Genomic DNA, 16361 nt, shown 5'->3' with positions numbered 1-16361 from the left:
AAAAAAAAAACATTTTTATGCTTATCTAGTTATCTTTGTCTTGCGGTTTATCATATTTTTGGTTTAAATTACAGTTTTGGTCACAGTCGAAGGTTCATTGTAAACATGTGAGTTGTTGGAGATTTTGATTTGAACCTTGAAAATGGTCGCTCCGAGCCTCCGATAGTCCGATAGACGAGCGTGAAGTACAGCACATTCTCATGGTCAAACTATACAAAATATAATTTCATCAAAATATCTCTACTACTTGCCTTCCATTCTTTGTGCGCACGCATGTATTCAAAATAACTTAACTGGTGACGATTGTTTTTCTTTAAAAATAATTTGCCGTAAATTAATTTTGAACCGTACCAGTTTACATAGCTAGGCACAGAGCTAGTATTTTTAGGATTTGCAATTTAGGGTGTATGTAAATTGTGCTTATAACCCGGGCCATGATACTGCTTATTTGTAATTATTTTGAATGTTTGGTGACTAGATTTGGACATCCATTTGATTAATATGCTGTCAAGTCAACAAGCTTATTCGTGCATTGTCACGTTAAGGGGAAACTATAAAACATTGGAACATCCCATACTGCGGTACTAGTACCACGTTTTATATAATCCATACAATAAGTTGTTTTGATCTTTTTTTTTCAAAATTCTTAAACTTTGACAAGTTCATAAAAAAACAATATTTTCAATATAGAAAAAGAGACTATCAAAATATATTAAATATTAGATTTAATAAAACTAATTTAGTGCTATAAATGTTTATAGTATATTTTTATATAAACTTAATCAAAAGAATTTAACTTTATAAAAGTCAAAGCAATTTATAATACGAACGAAATAAGTAGTATACATATTTGCACGTGGGAGGAATTTTTTTGCACAAATTAATTATCCTTTTATGCAGAGCTGCAGCCTGTTTCAAACCGCCGACTGCATGTGCTGATCAGCCAACCTAAACTAATGCTTGCATAATTAGCAGTGAGCCAGTGACCAAATGTAGAAGAAAAAAAAAAATGCATGGAACATTTCTATTCCATTCGCTAGAGATCTCAGCTGAACTGTTGGTCATATATATAGTTTGGTTAGATAATTAAAAAAATATTTACATTTTTTTATATATCCTTGGTGAATAACTCTAGGTCCTGCATGGTAAATCTTTATATTATAATCGAAATCCAAAGCACCTGAATTTCGGACGACATTAAGATGTTTTTTCTGTCACTTTCATTGCATAGCTCAAGTAAAATATCTTCATATATAATTCTTCTTTAAAATCTAACTTAAAAATTTAAATCGTTTAGAATTGTAAAACGAGAACCAAGCAGTATCTATGTTGGTAGGTCCAATATGTGAACTTAATTATCAAAGAAAATGTGAATTATTTTATGCATGTCTTTGTAAAAAAACACATATTGTAATGTTTATTTTAGAGTGCGAGGAGAAAATTATATTCAGGGCCTGTTCACTTTGATGTCATTTTCAACCTTACCAAATATTGGTAAAATTGCTAAAAAAGTGGCTACATTTAATTTGCTGCTAAATTTTGATAACTATGTAAGAAATCCTACCAAAATTTTGGCATAGTTGTCAAAATTGCTAAAATTTGGTAAGGTTTTTTTTGGCATCAAAGTTAACAGGCCCTTAGTGAACCCACCAGCCAGTGGCAGATGTACCTTAACCACAGTCCATACTAACAGAGGCCCCATTAGGGGAGTTTAAAATTATGAAAAACAGTTGGTGAAAATCTGGAGAAGCCGGAAAACCCAACTCTTGGCTTCTACAACTACAACTTCTAAAAACCTGAGTTAAAATTTAAACGGTTAGAAACTTCTCCAAACAGGCTTGGAGTAATAGTAAACGTGCAACACCACACATTGAGCAGAATGGATTACTATTAGCATGACATGAGCGACCAAACTGACCAAATTACATTTCTTAAAAAGGAAAAGAAGAAGAAAAAGAAGAAAAATGGACCAATCGCAACAGCAGCAGCACTAATACATACAGTCATTTAGCAGCCTACTGTACTAATCGTGTCGAATTAATCCATCCACTAATTATGTTGGAGCAAGCACATGCACACAGACAAGAAAAGAAAACCCACCTTAATTAATTACAGTGTCGCACAAATCGACGTGATTATTGATTAATCCGCCGCAAATCACACTCTTAATCGCACCCACCCGTCCACGCAACGCAAAGTACGTATCTCAATTCTCACCCGGCCTTCGCCGCCGGCGTCGTCGTCGTCGTCGTCGGCGGCTGGCCGGCGTCGGCGAGGCAGTCGACGGACCTCGTGCACGACCGGTACAGGCTCAGCACGGCGAGCCAGTCCGTCAGGGCGGCGGCCAGCGCCGCCGGCCGCCGCGGCCGCTGCAGCAGCCTCCGCCTATGCCGCCGCCGACTCCTCCTCCTCGCGGCCTTCGCGTCGTCGTCGTCGTCGGAGACGGCGAGGCGGTCGGCGCCGCCGCGGTCTTCGTCGGCGACCACCACCTTGCTGGAGAGGAGGGACGGCGGGAGGGGCAGCGGCGTGGAGTAGACCTTCCCGCCGCCGCAGCCGCCGCGGTGGTGCTGGTGCTGGCGCGCGGGCGTCTTGGGGATGCCTGGGCGGTGCTCCCAGGAGAAGGGCACGGCGGAGGCGCGGAGCGGGGAGAGGAAGCGGTGGTGGAACGGCGAGGGCGCCGGCGAGAAGGGAGCGAACGGGAAGGAGAGGCTGGACGACGACGACGACGACGACGACGATGACGACGACGTCGAGGTCGAGGAGACCGAGGGGTTCGGGGACGTGAGGAGGCGACGGCGCCGGCGGCGAGCGGCGGAAGGTGGCGCCGGAGGAAGGAGCGGCGACGGCGACGAGGCGGCGGCGGCGGCGGCGGCGTCGGTGGGCATGGCGACGGTGTGGGTGGGTGGGTGGAGTTTTGGAGGCGTAGGCGTGAGTTCGCTTGGGTTTTTATGGAGTAGTCGAGTAGAGAGGTCGCGGTGACCACGTGGGATCGGGGAGTTGCGTGACGTGGATGCTGAGCTGGCATGCTCTGTACACGTCAGCAGAGGAGTATGAGGATCTGTCACTTGAGATGGTAATGTAATCCTTCGCAGCATAGGTAAACATATGTGAATCTTTCAAGCGTGTATACCAATGAAGAGTGTCCAGTTTTATTAGGCATATTTTTAAAGTGGGTTCGTGGTGTTTTGTAGCAAAATTTGCCGATTATTAGTACGCCGTTATCATGAGGTATCAAATTATATACTACTCGCTCCGTTCCATACTGATTATCATATCATATAACCTTAATCCTTTATTTTGATGTGCAACATTATCGTAATCTATGCATTTAGAAGTAGTTAAACACTTGTTTCCTGTGTATATGGAGAATGTTTATTGATTCTTTCTTACCACATACTCATATTAAATAAAATATACGGTAGTTAAGTCTTTCTTGTTCCTAATGAAAAACTTTATATGATGATTAATACTCTATAAGCTTATCAACCGCTACCAAAAATTTAATTTTATAGTTGATTTTAATGTTTCTTGTTGTAATTTATTTTTCATCACTAGCTTTTAAGTCACTAATAACATCACATATAAAATTACCTATAAATTATTTCTTGTTCCCTAATAAGTGTTACGGCCTATAGTCAGCTGTAGGAAAAAATGATGGGACTGAATTCAAAATATACGGAAAGAAACAACTACAGTTAGAAGAGGATATCTCAATGAGCTGAGGCCATATATTCAACTGAAAATTTAGTTCTCCTTTTAACGTAAATACCAGTTGACACGAGAAATAAACGCATTTGTCATATCAAATGGAACATATGCATGCATAAGCCAATTTCAATTCCAGGAAACTTTAGTTACCAACTTGATGTACTATAAAAAAACATTTGTCAATAAATTAGATGTGGATTAGACACGGGGAGGTAACGACGGAACCAAGTAAAACAGAGTTGGCACCCTCCAGCGTCCTTCAAACTCCAGTACTTCTTGTCTTTTTTGGTCGATCGAAACCATCAGTTGATACGGATGAAAAACAGTATGATTTTCTCATGACTATTTTATAAACGGAGATTTGGACGCACTAACCCGCCGCCGATTGACCCCTGGCCAATTCACACCGTTTGTTTACGACGCAAAGGTCGCAAATGATCGGTTGATTTGTCGGATTACATGCCTATTGTTGCATCTAATCATCTGTTCCAGCTACTCTAACAACCAACCATCTCGTAATTACGATTTATGCTGATTCTAACTTGTATGGTCATCAGTGTTGCAAGCTGCGAAATTTTAATAAAACTTTTTAAGTTTTAAAAGTAAATACTCCTAAAAAATATTTTTACATCTGAATCTTTTATCACGCCAATTTAAAAAGACGCGAATATTAGGGAAAGATCTAATATCAAATAATTAGAAGAGGTAAGGCTTCGAACTCAGGTTGTCTAGCCTACCATCTTATGTAACTAGCTGAAAAACCCCTTGGCATTTCTCTGACACGATGAAAAAACATTGTCACGCCACCTGCAACATCTTTCAACAGTATTGTCTTGCCACGCTAATCTAACTAGCGCGGTGAACTTTTGATATCGATCTGATTGGCATACTGGTGTACCGAATTAACATTACCACACCACGTACGAGGGGTTGGTGTGATAGTGTCATTTCACTATGCCAATCATAGAAAAATCCGTAAAGTGCTACTTACATGAATTTCCACATTGTGGGGTCAGTGCCATTTCATCAAATTATATATATTTGACATGAATAGTACGAAAATTCCACTATATGCTCAATTCTTTTGTTTAGAACGAGTGATGCATTATCTGATTTCGTGATAATATTTGAGCATGCAAACGAATGGATTAACTATTTAAAACTTGGAAAAATTAAATGCTCAAAAAGGTTCTTAAAAAACTGAGCAGTTCAAAAGTTTGGAAATCATGTCCTGGTTCAAAAGGAAGGAGTCATAGAGCGAAAATTCCATTTCTGTGCTCAAATTCAAGGACCCTTGGTTTTTGTTTTTTGCATGCATAAACCAGAATAAATTCAACTGGCCAGGCGTAGTACTGATTAAGCACACGAAAGTATACTGTACTATAGTACATTACATGCACCAACTGAGATGTCAACTAGGCTTGCTTAATTGCTCTACACCAAATTAAGCATCATATTCAATCCAAAGCAACCACGCATGCACTGATTACCACTGGCCAGAAACAAATCAAAGGCAGCCATGGCACACACGCAGTAGGTGCCATGTCATCAACGTGCCAGTCACAGAGACGCCACTGTGCCGGCTTCCACTAGTGCACTGTGCAACAACACAGAGCATCATCAAAACTCCTAAGTCCTAATCAAATTGTACGAATCGACCAATTATCAACAGATCGATTTCTAGCTAGCTCACTCCAAACCTTTCTTAATTTTTAGGGCAAATCATATTAAAAAAACATACATATACATATAATTTTCAGGGCAATGTAATGGCTAAGAAGGTGTAATGAAAACATCGAGTTAATAAATACTGCATCTCTTAATTTGAGTCAATGATCATGCAGTTTTTCGTCAACTTCGAACGAAGGTTCACAAATAAGATTCAATAATTGTGAGATCTTTATCTAGTGTTGGTGCATATTAGTTTGTGTTTGCTAGTATTTGGGTGTGCTTTTATGGACTTTCTGGTGTGTGCTCGTTATCGGGTAAATTTATGTAATAATTGGCTGTAACTCGTTGAGTAAAGGCTGAAGTTTTATTCCATTATCTCAAAGAAAAAGGAAAAACCTTTCTTAATTGCAATTCATTCCCTTTGCAGAAGCTAAAAAGAAGGAATTTTCATAGAATTTTTTTTCCGATTCCTTTGGTTTTTCCGTGGTGCAATGCGCACTGATCGGTTAATCTGTTACCTTCAATGGAGGAGGAGATAGCCGAAAGCCAGCGTAGGTATCGCGGAGACAATCACCCGGAAGCCAAAGCGAAAGGAGAGGAGAGTGCGCGCACGCGCGCACACATCGCCAGTACGACCTCTGGAAGAAAGAAACGAAAGGGAAATCCCAAGGAAAAGTTCGTGACAAATTCTCCTCTTCGAATCATTGATCTGCAAAAGCGAGGCAAATTTGAAAAAAGCCATTTCGAATAAATGTAGGAGTTTCGTGGTGGAGCTTCTTCGCTGAATTCTAGGCTAATAATATTCGGCTTTCAGTAACTTTCTGTAGATTGAATATACTCCTATCTTTTTTTGATAGAAAAGGCACAATAATTGTAAGAGTTAGTATAAGTTTAATTAATTGTACCATATTGTTCCATGATTCCATCTTTTCTAGTACATGCATGCACGAGTGGAAAAGAGGGACAAACCGGCACGGCGAGGAGACAGAGCTTCTGTTGTCTGAAAAAGAAGAAGAGGAACACAGCTGCATTTCGGCGCTTTACACAAGCCTAGTACAGCACTACAACCATTGCACTGATGATGAGCAGTGCCACTGCAAGAAAGTAACAGGAATTATAACAGAAATTATATTTGCTTAATTGCATTGCTTATTATTCGGTCAGTAATATTTCCTTTATTTTACCTGTATCCAATTGGGGAATGATCCTTTTACTTGGTAATGGATGTAGACGCTCATCCTAACACCGATTGGGATAACATATACGCTATGGGTTAGTTGCGCAAACAGGGGTTTTCAACCAGCATCATAATGAGCAAGAAATTTTAGTCTTCAAGAAAAGCAAGAAATTGATTAATTTGTGGGTCGACGGAATCAAAACAATAATGTTGACAACCAACAGGAAAAAAGGTCTGCCTGTTAATATGTACTACCATATATTTGATTGCATCTCTCTTGTAGAGTAATGCTTGGTGAAAGTATTGAATAGATTTCATAGGAAAAAAGGTTCAATTCCCGCAATAAAACACAGAAGAAATTCCCTCGTTCCAAACGCGGCGAAAAGGGAAACCAACAATTTCTTCGAAAATCATTGTAACATTCAAGTTCATCTGAGGCAAACTTCCTCTACCATAATACTGGGAATCTTGCCATTTACACTGTAAATATATATCTTGACATGAAGGTGGCCTACTTTGCAACAAGACATCTCATCAAACATAAGCATGTCCAAATGACCCTATTTTTTTGCCTAAGTTGACTTCACATCATAACATGGATTCGATGGAATGGTGATGATACACGCACCGGACGACAGGGCCGGTCACCTTCGCACCAACAAGCTTGCCAAAAAGACAAGAGATCATAACACAATGCAAGTAATGCAAGTGCATTGAAGATGAAGTTGTTGCTTGCCAAGATGAACTAGCTAGCTAGCTCAACATTCTTAAAAGGATCAGTGAACCCAGCACAAGGGCAGTGGTAGTACTGGTCCAGGAAGCTGAGAGCTACATCCACTGCAGCTTCGGCTCCACCAATCCATCATGAGATCTAAGTTGCATCTGAGATATTGATTAGCTCGAGGGGTTCGTAATAACGACCAATTAATGCTCATTCGTCTGGTATTATATGAACCATATATAATGATTAATCATTAACGATTATTACATCCCCTACAATGCCAATAAACTCAATATCTATCACTAAGTAACACAGAAGAGTTCTTGTAAAGAGACAGCAAACATTCAGAGGGTGTACCAAATTTTGGCAAATCATAGCTGACGGTAAATTTTGGCCAGAGACACCACAGAAAATTTAGTAATCATGATGAAACTGAGTACTTATGTTCTTTGTATTTGCATTGGTGTAGTAATGGAGTACATGGCAATGGCATCAAGTAATGCTCCTATAGTGGGTAAGATGCTTAGCTCCTGTTCATCCTTTTGTTTATGCTAATGAGTTAGGTGGCAACACAACATCAAGCAATGATGCTGTGCAAGGATGACAGGCACTCATGCACGAAATGGGAGAATTGTGCAAATCCACAAGGAAGAATTGGAACTGCTCCAGTTGCCATACAAAATTTAGGGTGCAGCTCATAGCAGCCAACTCTTCTTAGTTGAAACAGGGGATGCATTAAATAAAGACTGTTCAATCCGATCACCGGCCACAGAATGCATTAATTAAAAGAAAACACAAATGCTCGGTGGTTTATCAGCCACAACCAAAATTTAAATTTTAAAACATTAATTTAATTTTAGTATTTTTTCTGTTATATGGCGGTATATTTTTCAACACTAGCTTTTAAGCTACGAACAATATAAATATATATAAAAATTACCTATAAATTATTTTTAAGTTGCCTTCTGTATTATTTTTTTTACGGAGGTGTAACTCATAAAGTACCAACTTTTTCGTCCTTGTGTGAGATGTGAATTATTATCATGAAAGTCCAGTTCATCTGCACCATCCAATCATTTTCATATAAAAAAATGTTTACACATTTGTAGGAAAATGCTTTATGTATAATATTCATGATAGAAACTGAAGGAAGATGGCAGACAAAATTGCCAGGAAGAAAGCAGACTACCATGCATGCTTTGATTGGGGGAGAAAATATAGTTGATTATTGTTGATGGCAAGTTAGTCGCTGATCGGGGTTCAGCTGCCTTTGTTTTGGTCGTTTCTAAGCAATGATAGTAGTAATAGTACTCTAGTATTTAGAATTGTCATTGTACACATCTAGCTGTATTGTACTATTGTGTACATGACTGCATGCTAATATGCTAATTCAAAATGGAGAAGACATGAGGGTATGGATGGTCATGTACTGAGAAAAGAATTACAAGAGGACAAACTACCAGCTAATAATGCTGCGCCGATGAAATCATGGAAATTTGTCTAGCACCTTACAAAAGTACAAAACCGGTCTCATACAATCTTAAAGGCTGCTTCCATGAAAAAAATAGGCTAATGATGTTCATATTTTTAAGCTAATACTAATATTAATATTACATCTTGGTATTGGCTCTTGTACATAGAGAAATCGTTCGGGTCAATTGAAATTTCTGATGTGAAAAAAAAATGCGCTCAATATTCGTGTGAGACCTAGTCACGACTCACGTGGTTAGATAATCCATGAATTAATGAACATGGTTAGCCTTTACACGTCAATTCGGCAATTCGGCTTAATAAATAGTACTAGTGATAAACAGTCTTAAGCTACAGTGGTTAACACAAAATACGCACGCTCGCTTTCATGGAGTATGTACACGCAAGTCAAGCAGGTACACGGCGTATTCCCGGGTCCTGAATTACGCAATATATCATTGCCAAAAAGGAAAAAAAAAGAGGTATACATGAATATGTCAAAGTATTAGTTGACGTCTTAAATTCCTAACGACTTGGGCTGTGTTCATGTCAAATGTGCCACGCGTTCATGCAAATCTCGAATACACAAAGTGAACCTAGAAACCTACAAGGGTAGAACCAACGAGAATCACTTTAGAAGTTAGCACTAGTAATGGCATTAACCTTTCTGCTGGCTATAACATTTCGTAGAACAAAGAGATGTTGCTGTTGTTATGTACTTATGTACACAAATATGAATGACATCATTGCACAAGTATAGTTTTTTTTTTAATTCCCTTTATCCCCATATATACAATCGCAATGGCGGAATATTTACAGTTTTACAGTTCTGGTTATACACCCTTCGGGTGTAACTTCAACAGCAGCACTGTGATAAAGCCCAGCACAGCGTTTGTTTCCTTTGCTATGGTTATGTGGATCCTTTCATTGTTCTTTGTGTACCTCTGGAAACAATTGCAGCACTTGAGTCCTGCACATACAGGTTCAGACAAGTTTCAATACATTATAGTGCACCCAAGGGAAGCAAAGTAGCAGTGGTGCAGGAAAACTGTGATAATCCCTAAAAGGAAATTAATCTGAAATTCTGAATACTAGCACTCAGCATACTGTACTGAATTCTAATTCAGATTAAGACTATAAGAAGATGAAAATAAGAATTAAATAACCAATACCAATTTTTACTTGGAAGGATATGGTTAAAAGATAATATATCAAACAATAGCAATTAACTATTCTCACATCATTAGCACCGGTAGCTAATTCTATACAAGAAAATGGCATGATTCCTGTGAAGCCTTGAATGATATAACAATGCAATTTTCTTGAATGAGTGATATGATGAGTGCTTACGTTAGTCGCTTAGCTATGAAGAAAACAGGTATTCTCTGCAGTTTCCCTCCATGCGAAGGTTTCAGTTGATCAATTACTTTTTCTGCTTGGGTACCTGCAGCAGTCAATACAAACTGCAACAGACAACATTGCATAACTGCACTCAGAATATGTTGGATGGGAAATATTATTAGATGGAAGGGAACAAAGGAAGATACTGTTTTTTCTCATCCAGTTTCCACACCAGTTTCGGTGGAGAAAAGGACTGGATGTAGAATTGCGGATTGAGTTCTTTTTAATAAGAGAATTTGGAAAAATACCATCGTAGAGATAAATGAGTTAAAATTTAACATCATATGTAAGAATGACAATTGACATGTGGTGTCTGGACCCACCTGTCAATGACACGTGCGACGGTATTTTCCAACTCTTGTGTTTTTTGTGATGGAACCAAACAAATTGGCCCAAATAAGAATTGGGAATGGCATTATGAGTTAGTGCTTTTAAGGGATTTTCCATGTCTAGCTTCTATGCCTATTTTACAAGAGCAAGTATGTCTGCATGCTGTTTAAATGGAAACAAAAAATGCTGCTAGTGAGTGTTTCTCCATACCAGTGGATAAAGTATTGCCATTACACCATAACTTGTAAGAGGAGAGAAGAAGAAAATTGGAAGTACACATGGACTACCTATATAAAAATGGTATCAAAGAACATGTCAATCACATAAATGCTAGCATACACGGAGTAAGTCGAAGAATGTACAGAAACAGAATTACATAGTAACATATGCCATTTATAAAGGTACATCAAAACAGATCAACAACTGTCAGTTATATAGGATCCTGCAAACTTTATAAGGAACATGCATGCCGCAAATAGCTAGGACTGCCTGAGAACCTATCCGAGATATATTTGTCCATGAAAATTACAAGAAAATGCTCAACGTTCAGCTTGGTACAGGATTACTTCCAATAGATGACTTATCTGCTAACTGCCAAGCATGATGACCACAAGTTGAGAGAATTAAGATCCCATAAGTACCAACACTTTCCATAAAGACGATTAGAGATGCATGTATTTCTTGCCAAGAACATATGCACAAGAAACAAAAAGGTTTATAGTTTAGATTACTTTCCAACAATTACATTTGCATAACCATAAGGATTTTAGGAGTTCTCTTTGTGACTTTTGTCCAGTTCTCTTCTCGAGATTGCTAAGAATACAAGTAAAAATCTACCTAAAATTATTCTTAAAAATCAAAACTTTAAAATGCAAAATCACTTTGCATTACAGTCCAAAGCTGAAACAGGCAGGGCATCATGGCCTAAGAAGGCAAAAGCATATATTTTGCACCATATGCAATGAATGATTATCAACATACCGAATCCAGCAAAAAAGGCCCAATTTGACTCAAAGAAATCAAGCCGCTCATTCAGGCTCACTGCAAAGAAGTTCCACTTGTACCTGACAAGAATAGTTCAATAAATTTACAACAATAACGTAACCTGGCAAATGTATAAGACATAGGGAGTTGAAAGAATGCTTAAAGACATTAAGATGTACATACTCGAAGCAGTAGTAGGCATACATCAAAGATAATAGCAGGAAATTCATAGGCTTCCCAAAGTAAGGTATGTAACCAATTACTGAAACCTGTACAGCATCAACTTAAATATCAGTGGAAAAAGATAGCATAAAAGAATAGCACTAGATAAGCTTAAATGAGCATGAGGTGCCAACAAAACATGTTCTGTGAAATTAGATGTGAAGTGAGTCATGACAAATGGAAAAACATGAGCAAAGAAACATACCTCAATAAAGAAAATAGTTAAAAGAAGAATTGAATAGACCTGTTCTCCAATACCAATTGCAACCCTAACAATAGCATGTCAACATGCAGAACATGTAAAAACAACAAGCAATCAACGAGTTTTCATGTGAACCTACTCATCAAACCCTTCAGGTTTCTCTGTTGATTCAGATATGGTGTGAGCATCCAATGCTTTAGTTGCATCTAGGCTCTTTCTTTTCACAACATCCAAAGCATGCTTAGCAATGTCATTATACCTGACGTGAGATGGCCAATGTTACAAAAGGTACAATTGGGCCCACCACTGTTTAGTATATGAAATACGGGAATCTTGAGGATGGTAAAACAATAGTCCATACCTGTAATAATGTAACAATGCAGAAAAAAAAAATCAAGAATTGAGCTTTCCATAGAGAAATTGTAAATATGTGCCTATGAGTAAATCGAAGTTTAGATTTTATTCATCACAATTTAGTGTTGAAACCCAAGGACTGCAACACAGAGAACTCACTTAAGATTTAGAGAAATGAAAGCATAAAGAGAGTAATTACATCTGCATGTTGCAAAAATATAGGAGTTACAAACCCATCTAAATATTTTCAAGCTATGTTGCTAATACAAATGTCTATACAAGATTACAGTAACACTTTTGATTTGATTACTCAGTGATTCTTAATTCTGCAGTAACATCTTACAAGACAGGTGGGTTTTACCAAATGAAACTATGCAAAACACCATCAATGAGGTGATAAAAGAAACAGAAAGTGGGTGTCGTCGTATATCCAACAGAAAGTTTTGCAATTTATGATAATGCCCTGAGAAGGCTTACTGAAATATTTTATGTTTGAGCTCATAATCCCAGAGCATACCACAAATTGAAAATGGGTAACTTCTGAACCAAATATTGTAATACTGACATTTAGAAGCACTAAAGTTCAACAGAAATTCACTGATTTAATTGTGGTATGATAGGCTCATACATGCATAGTACCATTGTTATGATCATTCTGTCTTTCTCTATTTACTTACTATAAAAATATATACTATATCAAGTGCTGCTAGGTAATTCTGTTATCAACTCAAACCATGTGTTTGCTCTTTAAAGGAAAAGTAAACCACTAGTATGGTCAACAAGGGAAGTAAGATATCCAGTGTGGACAGAGACTAAACGTACCAAAGTGTACTCAACACGAAGCTGAAGATGTAAAGTGGATAAAACCATAATACCTGAAAAGGATATTCTGTTATAAGAAACCCACATTTAACAGAAATATACAACACTTTGATTTTCTCCTTTTTATTTGTCAAGTATGTAATAATGAAAATATATAAATTAAGGTACTAAACTATATAAAGTACTGAAGGTCATGGTGGGGAGGTAAATTGACAGAAAACACAAGTTATTTCCAGGGAATCAGGGGAAAAAAACTACTCTTATTTTGCATCTAGGAGTTTTCATATAAAGCATCAAGATGTCATTGGGAAATATAATTGAGGCTTCCGGCCTTTTTAACCATCATTGTAACAGAAGTCATGAGTTCTGCAACCACCTACTGAAGTTATAATATTAAAGTTTAAGTGCACTACTGAAAAGACAAGTTACCATGGTGTATCATTCAATTGCTATTTTCTACTCCCTCCGTCCCAAAATATAACAACTTTTAACCCTCAGGATTTGTCCCAAAATATAACAACTTCTCCACCAACATTCTCCTCCCAACCAATCACAACCCTCCACCATTCATTTTTCCCACCTACCTCCACTACTCATCCAATTACAACCCTCCACCATTCACTTCTACCTACTTTCTTAATAACCGTGTCCAACTCTAAAACTTCTTATATTTTGGGACTGAGGGAGTAATTGATAACCTTCTAGTCTCAGCAGAAGTTAAATAATAATTATACATTTATTTGAAAAAAAGCAACACAATCAGTATCCTTAATATATTTCAATGCATAAAGAGAAGAACTTACATAGAATATTTGAATAAGAACAGAGCGTAGAAATGAATAGGTCGCTACAGCTACTGTGTGATCACACAGATGCTGCCCTTGCAACTGACTGCAATCCCCAGGCAGTATCCACGAAAGGATTGGAATGACCACCGATTTTAGGGTTAACAAGCTATAAAGTGTAAGAGTTATTTTAGAAAGGGTACTAATCAGATGGAACAGAAAAACAGCCATGCTAGTAATATTGAGAACAAGATCATGACATTGCATATAAATCCCCTAATCCCGAGGTGGAAGAACTTGAGTAAACAAAGTGACAGACCGCTTAGACTCATCTAGAGAAGAGAAATATCAAAAATCAAGTGCTCATTGTGCCCTACTGCCCTGAATAATTCCAAAACGGAGAGCATATTTGTCTACACCATCAGAGACCCTACAGCATCCCAGGCTAAACATTCTCAGAGACTCAGACATATAATACGATTCGCTAATTTGCTAGCCTCTTTGGTCTTTACTGCAATGGGCCGATTGCACGCTAACCCCAGGCTAAATTGCTTCACAAGGCAAAATTATACCCCCAACTACTGTGTCACTCACGCAAATTGAATTTTGGCCGCCCCCTTTCATAATAAATTTCGAAAAAAAAACAAGCACAAATTTAGCCGAGATTTCAACCTCAATTACGAGCAAACTGTACCTCCCCAGGAAGATGAACCCGTTGAGCAGGAAGCACTGCGCGATCCTGGCCGACAGAGGCCTCGAGCTGCATCCACACACGACAAAAGCGTTAGCAACCGAGCAGCGAATCGAGAGGAGGAGGAAAAACTCCCCCACCACCACCACAAAATCCCCCCATCTCGACGCGCCAAGAATCGAGAATTCGAGATGGGGAAGCAGTGGTGGGGGTGGGGCGAGAAGAGAAGGGAGCGGGCGAAACCTGGCGCAGAAGGAGACGACGCGGTGGAGGCGCGCGGCCTGGAGGAAGCCGGCGAGCCAGAGCACGGCCGCCGGCTTCGCTTGCGACGCAAGCGACTCCATGGGAGGAGGAAGAAGAAGCTTTCGTTTCGTTTTTCTTTTCTTTTTTCTTTTTTCTTTTTGTTTGCGAGGGCGGATCGCGATGATTGGTTGTGTATACTACTATGAGACGAGGAAGAAGGCGTATTTATCTCTTATGCGCCAACGAGTAAGGAAAGCGGATTTTTTCTCAAGGCGTCTTTAGTCCGAATCGAGTTTATGTGTGGCCGAATTGTAAGCTGGTGATTGGTTGATTGATTGCCAGTTGGCGTCATCAGTACAGCAGCTGCTCTCTCCGGCCATGGACCTCCTCCCTTATCTTGAACCGTTTGAGAAGGATGATTTGGTAAGCTTATTGATCGGATTACTGAAACGGATTATTTGTACTACCACGTTTCGAAATATAGTATTGCTTAAACCGTGCAGTTTGAGCTATCTTGTTAAATGTATTTGTCAAAATATTAAATTTATAAATAGATAATCAGTAGTAATAATTCGCTCAATAATCTCAAATAGAGGCTTTAGATCTTTTTGGTTGAGTTAAAAGGATGAAGGTGAATGTGTGTGATTGATGGTATGAGCCCATGAGAAGAAAGGGATCACAAACACATGCAGTCCATATTTTTCTTCGTAAACATAAGAGATTCAGAGGCCCCTTGGGAATATGAATTCTTAATGAGTCTAATTGTATAAATATACTTGTGTGTAAGAATTAAGAAAATAATACAAATGAAACATAACCCATTCAATTATAATTATATGTGAGAAGAGTGGCAGTTTTTTTTATGTAAGGTAAACAGTAAACCGTAACTAAGGAGTTGTTCAGTTTTTTTTCCTTGTTTACGGAACTTCGATCAATTGCAAAAAAAAAAAAAATTACAGGCACATCTTATAAGATCAGTATTGCTAAAATAAGACGTGATGAAATTGCTCAATTAATGATTAATATTACTCACTTTATTGCTCCATTTTGATCACTTTTAGGAATTTTCTGTTTTCCTTGGAAAAAAGACAGAAAATCGCCCCCTACAGCCTCCCACCAAAATAGTAAATAGTGGGATACAATTACACTAGGTGGTGGGGGGTATTTATACTGTGCAACAAATATCTGTAATGGCCCTAAAACAATCAACCGTGACGAGTATACAAGTATCTCTATCGGGCCTTAATAAAAGCCCGTCAAAGAAGAGTGTCATCTGTGACGGGCATTAAACTTATCTCAATCGAGACTTTAGTTGGAGCCCGTCACAGATGATTGTCATTTGTGACGGGCTACTTTTAGGTTCCGATTGAGATATGGAACCCTCATCTCCATCGGGGCTCAACTATGGCCCGTCACAGATAAGTGTTATCCGTGACGGGCTCTAGTTTTATGCCGATCTACCATGGCAGTGCGACCATATCTCAATCGGGTGAAACTTCGGACCGATTGAGATTACTTAGTTTTGTTAGGAGGCATAGAAGGACGTCTACTAGTGGCACTGCTTCGCTACAGCTACACTG

The 16361-nt window shown here is 38.6% G+C and overlaps 2 protein-coding genes across 2 annotated transcripts; both read right to left on the bottom strand.

Moving 5' to 3' along the window:
* Positions 1-1870: 1870 nt before the first annotated feature.
* LOC4335886 (uncharacterized) lies at positions 1871-3052 on the bottom strand. Its single transcript, XM_015779637.3, has one exon. It carries the CDS (start codon positions 2883-2885, stop codon positions 2214-2216), a length of 672 nt encoding a protein of 223 aa, XP_015635123.1. The 5' UTR covers positions 2886-3052; the 3' UTR covers positions 1871-2213.
* Positions 3053-9375: 6323 nt separating this feature from the next.
* On the bottom strand, positions 9376-14910 carry LOC9272266 (protein EI24 homolog). Its single transcript, XM_015781519.3, has 11 exons — positions 14782-14910; positions 14542-14607; positions 13866-14016; positions 13063-13115; positions 12026-12145; positions 11890-11953; positions 11646-11731; positions 11460-11542; positions 10689-10765; positions 10098-10210; positions 9376-9717 (listed from the first exon to the last, which is right to left on the bottom strand). The coding sequence occupies exons 1-11, from the start codon at positions 14880-14882 to the stop codon at positions 9672-9674; spliced, it is 960 nt and encodes a 319-aa protein (XP_015637005.1). The 5' UTR covers positions 14883-14910; the 3' UTR covers positions 9376-9671.
* Between the last annotated feature and the right edge of the window lie 1451 nt (positions 14911-16361).

The sequence above is a fragment of the Oryza sativa genome, chromosome 4 (assembly GCF_034140825.1).
Source record: "Oryza sativa Japonica Group chromosome 4, ASM3414082v1".
Taxonomy (NCBI): Eukaryota; Viridiplantae; Streptophyta; class Magnoliopsida; order Poales; family Poaceae; genus Oryza; species Oryza sativa.
The sequence above is the reverse complement of the archived record's forward strand: the minus strand, read 5'-3'. Positions and strand labels throughout refer to the sequence as shown.